The sequence below is a fragment of the Sinocyclocheilus anshuiensis genome, unplaced genomic scaffold (assembly GCF_001515605.1).
Source record: "Sinocyclocheilus anshuiensis isolate Anshui unplaced genomic scaffold, SAMN03320099.WGS_v1.1 scaffold3139, whole genome shotgun sequence".
Taxonomy (NCBI): Eukaryota; Metazoa; Chordata; class Actinopteri; order Cypriniformes; family Cyprinidae; genus Sinocyclocheilus; species Sinocyclocheilus anshuiensis.
The window spans coordinates 164,546-170,292 of NW_015542755.1; the positions used below are offsets into that span (position 1 = coordinate 164,546).

Consider the following 5,747-nt stretch of genomic DNA (forward strand, 5'->3'; position numbering starts at 1 on the left):
GAATACCTGGTAGATTGGGAAGGATATGGACCAGAGGAAAGATCCTGGGTGGCCTGGGACGACGTTCTTGACCCCACATTGCTAGAGGAGTTCCATCGGCCCCATCCTAATCGTCCTGCACCCAGAGGCTGTGGTCACCCCCGTCGCTGCTTGAGGGCGTCACGAGCCGCCCCTGGAGGAGGGGGTAATGTCAGCGAGTCACCACAATCACCTGCCACTACTTACACCAGATTACGTTCACCTGAGTTCTAATTCCCAGCACCTGTCATCTGCAATCAAGCCAACATTCAAAAGCATGCTCCTTCCAGTCATTCACTGTTCAGTCTACCGTTCACTACACTGAACTTACCAGAATCTCTCTATGCTATTGACCTGTGTCTACTTACCCTTATATTCCCGAGGTTCCTCCTTCATCGATCTCCTTCGTTCCTGGATCCCATACTCTCTGCAAACCTACAAAAGGAAAACCATCTGCTTAACCAAGCTAAGACTCACAGAACTGTCTATTGAGTTGGATACTCACCATTCATTGTTTCAGTTATTCTACCTCTGCAATTCCTGTCAATAAACCTGTTTATCCTTAACTAACCTGTTGTCTCCGGCTTGATCTGTGACATAACCACAGTGCTGCAGTGTCAAAGGTAAAATCCAATAGAGGCTTTCCTGCTGATCTGTATACAGTTTTTCTTTATTAGTGATCAGTGTGCGTCAGTTCACTAAAAGTCAAGAAGAAGCATCCACCACCGGAGTGTCCACATTGTCGAACCTGGTCCCCTTTAAAAAAAAAGTTTGGACACCCCTGCCATGGAGTCATAAACCAGATACTCAAGAATAATGTATGAAATGAAAACAAAAATGGCAAGTTTAATATGGTAATGACAGTAATTGAACATTTTATTCAAACAGAAAGCAATTCAACTCAAAAGCAGTTTTACAGACACAATATACACTCAATAGATTTTGGACTTTTACTGTGATTGTCTCCTCAACACTCCAGAGCAACAAATGAGACTCATGATAACAGCTAGAATAAGATCATATTAATATAGAGCTGCTTGTGATGGAGCAAAACATGAACACATCAGAGGTTTGGTGTCTCAGATCACCCTGATACACGCCATGAGAAACAGAATATTATTAAAACATTAAGAAAATTGACAATTTCACATTTTCTTTCTAAAAAAATCATAACAATTGACAGTTTTTTTTTAAAGACATGGACCTCAATCAAAAAATACACTCTTAAAAATAAAGGTGCTTCACGATGCAATAGAAGAACCTTTTTTACCTAAATGGTTCCATAAAGAACCTTTAATATCTGAAGAACCTTTCTGTTTCACAAAAGGTTCTTTGTGGTGAAATAAGCTTCTTCAGATTATAAAAAGGTAAGAAAGAGATGGTTCTTTAAAGAACCTTTGACCGAATGGTTCTTTGTGGAACCAAAAATGGTTCTTCTATGGCATCGCTGTGAAGAACCTTTTAAGCGCCTTTATTTTTAAGAGTGCATGCATTCACAATAAGAATGATTATATTATATATAGAAGCAAAACCATGACAAGATGGGATGAACCCTATTTCTCACAAACACCTTTTCTCTTCTCTGAACATGGCAGATCATTCCAGTTGTTCAGGACCGGATTTGAAGGCATCATTTCAATACAGTCCTCATGACTATGTTGGTCATTCGGCTCACCTGGGAACCAGAACCTAAACAACATGTATCACATGTTCAGTTTTTAAAGAGCACAAATTTATGAATCAACAATACTCACAGTATAACAGCATGTTTTGAGAATAAACTAAAGTAATACAGAAGCTTGAGCAAAAGTGAAAATGCAGAAAAGAATAAGAGAGACAGTAAGATAATTTTTTTTCAGTATTTTTGCATAAAATTCTAGGCTAACCGATGCATGTCATTTGCACTTACATATTGTTGCTCTTTTTTTAGTTTTGATTGCTTCTATTGTCCTCATTTGTAAGTCGCTTTCGATAAAAGCGTCTGCTAAATGACTAAATGTAAATATAAATGTAAGAGAGAGAATAATATTCTTAATAGAATTTACAGTATTTAAAGTGGTTTTAGTTAGGTGTTTGTGGAAGAGTTTTGTGGAAGAGGTTGATTTTTAGCCCTTACCCTCTATTCAGCAGTGAATTATCCACCCATTTCATGTTGCCCTCCTGCTCTGTGTCAGACAAACCAATCCACACTCTCTCCGTGGTAAAAGAAGATATGAACCTCTGTGTGTGGAGAGGAATAACAAGGAATAAGTGTGATTTCTCTCATTCATTAACAGACACTAACACAAACTCACCTGCTTCTCTTCAGTGTTGATAATGACCAGATCAGCTCCATGATCCCTGCAGTACTGCCTGCTGTCAGACCAGCTCTTCAACTCATTGGACATGAAAAGCCAACCTGAATCACAGAAACATGCACTTTATAAAACATAAAAATAAAAAAAAACATATGTGTACTGACCTTGTTTAGATGATTCTTTCTTCAGTTCCTCACTCAGAGAAGTGACTCTTCTTTCTAACTCCAGTTTCTTCTGACTCAAAGAGTTGAAGTTGTTCTGTAACTGGCTTTTCTCAGCAGTGAGATCTTTGACTCTGGTCTCCAGCTCCAGTTTCTTCTGACTCAAAGAGTTGAAGTTGTTCTGTAACTGGCTTTTCTCAGCAGTGAGATCTTTGACTCTGGTCTCCAGCTCCAGTTTCTTCTGACTCAAAGAGTTGAAGTTGTTCTGTAACTGGCTTTTCTCAGCAGTGAGATCTTTGACTCTGGTCTCCAGCTCCAGTTTCTTTTGACTCAAAGAGTTAAAGTTGTTCTGCAACTGGCTTTTCTCAGCGGTGAGATCTTTGACTCTGGTCTCCAGCTCCAGTTTCTTCTGACTCAAAGAGTTGAAGTTGTTCTGTAACTGGCTTTTCTCAGCGGTGAGATCTTTGACTCTGGTCTCCAGCTCCAGTTTCTTCTGACTCAAAGAGTTGAAGTTGTTCTGCAACTGGCTTTTCTCAGCAGTGAGATCTTTGACTCTGGTCTCCAGCTCCAGGTTCTTCTGACTCAAAGAGTTGAAGTTGTTCTGTAACTGGCTTTTCTCAGCAGTGAGATCTTTGACTCTGGTCTCCAGCTCCAGTTTCTTCTGACTCAAAGAGTTGAAGTTGTTCTGTAACTGGCTTTTCTCAGCAGTGAGATCTTTGACTCTGGAGTCCAGCTCCAGTTTCAAAGAGCTGAAGTTGTTCTGTAACTGGCTTTTCTCAGCAGTGAAATCTTTGACTCTGGTCTCCAGCTCCAGTTTCTTCTGACTCAAAGAGTTGAAGCTGTTCTGTAACAGGTCTTTCTCTGTTTGATCTCTTGAACTGGACTGTAACATGTGTGTAGCTTGTACTTCTCTCTCTGCCGTGAGCTTGATATGCAGAACTACAATGGCAGTCACCAGGAAAATGCACATGAGGCTAAAACACACTGTGCTCAACACAACACACTTATTTCCTATTGACAAACCTCCTGCCAAAAAGAAAAACATCAACATTCTAATAAAAATTGTAATCACTTTTTTTTGTTGAAATAGATAGGCCTTTAAGGAATATGTTCACTATTACAAAGATCTTAAAGTGCACTCCTGAACATATGCATTTGACTTCACACTACACGTCTTACTGTGGTTTCGAGCTCTTGCTTCAGTGTAGCTGAGTTTTCGGTCCTTGTTTGCATAAGTATCTCCATCTCTGTCCAGTCCCATCTCATTGTACTTGCTGCAGGTCTCGTGGTTGTCATTTTTATAAACACTCACTAGTTCCATGATCACTTCTCTTCAGCTGTGGACTTCGGGAGGACGAGTGCAGGGTTTAATATAGAGAACTTCCCCTAGAATTTACATACTGCTGACTGTCAAGAATGCAAACTTTGATGAACTGTACAGCTTCTCAACAAAAATGTTGGGTTCAAGGAATCCCCCCTCATTTATTTCGCAAAAACTTCATTTTAACCAGGGGCCAAACTCAACTGTTAAAAAAAAAAAAAAAGATTTTTCTTACTGGTCTTATAGTTATATTAAATGCATCTATTTTAATACAACATATGTTTCTGTAAAAATATAGAGCTGTTTTTTTTTCTTAGTGACAAACAGCAAAGCTCATTATGCCACTTTCTTTATATACTGGTGAATATCAGTAAAATAATTCTTGTCTTTATTGTGGATTTCTGTGAATTTGCTTTCAAATTTTCCAAAACAACTACAGAAGTCTTTAATATCATAGGCCTACATCACAATTTTTTTTAAACAGCATAGAGAAGCATTAAAAATTAACTTGTTACTGCATGTGCACTCATTCCACAAAGTCCTTTCTGACATTTATATACCAGTATGCTCAGTGTCACTATGAGGTGATGAACTACAGACTGATGTGCTGTGCTACACATAAATGCACATTTCTCTCCAAAAATACGGATGCTATTTTGCTTACATTTATTTGATTTTAACTTTAAATCCTGCTGAGCTTAAATAATTGGAAAACTGAACTTGCACAACATAAGGTTACTCTGAAGTAAACATTATAATGAAGCATCTGAGTAAAAAAAAAAAATTGCATATCGCCATCCATAATAAATCAGTAGGCTACTTTCAAAAATTAGCCTTCAAAAACAAGTTTTGGAATTGTGAATAAGGGGATGATCAGAACAGAGGATCTTGCTTAACCATATTTATTATGGAAATTTGCTTAGACATGCATGTGCCCCAAACACCTTAAGAATGGTGGTGTAAGCAAGTCATGCTTAGGTATGCATTAATTCATAGCTGAATAACAGGATAATTACGAAAAAAAAGCAACAGTCAAAATTAACTCATAACTCATGTATTGCATACATTTAAAGTTGAAAATGAAGCTATACTGATTTTCTGTTTAATTTAGTCACTGAGCATCTCAAAGCAATAGTCTGGCATTTGACTTATTAGTTGCAGCCGAAGCGCAGATCCTGCTGGAGACTCAACATGCCGTTGTATTTTTCTTTGAGTTCTTCGCTAGTCTTGCTCTCCTCCAAACTGGGCCAGAACTCCAACCACGTCCTCTCGCCCAGAGCATACTGACCGCTGGGAGACATCAGAGGAATTTTACTTAAAAGAGACGGTTTGTATACATTTGACCATTCAAAAGTATTTCATATTTCAAGCTCTGTTATTAATACAGATGCACATTCACAGATCAGGGCACACACACTTTGGATCACAGGTCAAATGTACTTACATTCTGCCCTCCAGTTGGACATCATCAGCCTGGCCCATGATCAGATAGCTCTCACCTCGCTTCAGATCCAAAGCTTCTTTGCAAGAGATCTGTAAGGAGAAGGTACGCTGCTCCCCCTCCACGTCGATTTCTGGACCTACACAAATTCATGTGTATGACATGTGACATGTTTGATTTTCTCTCTCTTGCTCTGAGTTATCACTGACTCAACATGGCAAAAAATCACCAGTGTCTGGTAAGATAAAGACCATTGAAGGGGGTCATATGATGCGATTTCAATTTTTCCTTTCCCTTTGAAGTGTTACAAGCTCTTGGTGCATAAAGAAGATCTGTAAAGTTGCAAAGACTAAAGTCTCAAATCCAAAGAGATATTCTTTATAAAAGTTAAGAGTCAACCCACGCCTACCTAAAACAGCTCGTTCTAACACGCCCCCACATGTCTATGTCACGATGTGGGAAGATTTGCATAACGCCGCCCAAATGTTCACGCAAAGAAAGAAGGCGTA

The 5,747-nt window shown here is 38.9% G+C and overlaps 1 protein-coding gene, 1 long non-coding RNA gene and 1 pseudogene across 3 annotated transcripts in view; all 3 read right to left on the minus strand.

Annotated features, from left to right (window-relative positions):
* Positions 1-1,014, minus strand: part of LOC107694613 (uncharacterized) — a 13,622-nt gene extending 12,608 nt beyond the window's left edge. For both annotated transcript variants that reach the window (XR_001634899.1, XR_001634898.1), the window contains exon 1: positions 1,004-1,014. This is a non-coding gene — a long non-coding RNA (uncharacterized LOC107694613). The remainder of the gene's footprint in view (positions 1-1,003) is intronic.
* A 501-nt stretch (positions 1,015-1,515) lies between these two features.
* LOC107694600 (CD209 antigen-like) lies at positions 1,516-3,797 on the minus strand. Its single transcript, XM_016494292.1, has 7 exons — positions 3,656-3,797; positions 3,500-3,502; positions 3,266-3,415; positions 2,480-3,190; positions 2,313-2,416; positions 2,135-2,238; positions 1,516-1,707 (listed from the first exon to the last, which is right to left on the minus strand). The coding sequence occupies exons 1-7, from the start codon at positions 3,795-3,797 to the stop codon at positions 1,572-1,574; spliced, it is 1,350 nt and encodes a 449-aa protein (XP_016349778.1). The 3' UTR covers positions 1,516-1,571.
* An 893-nt stretch (positions 3,798-4,690) lies between these two features.
* LOC107694612 (complement C3-like) overlaps positions 4,691-5,747 on the minus strand; it is a 21,493-nt pseudogene continuing 20,436 nt past the window's right edge.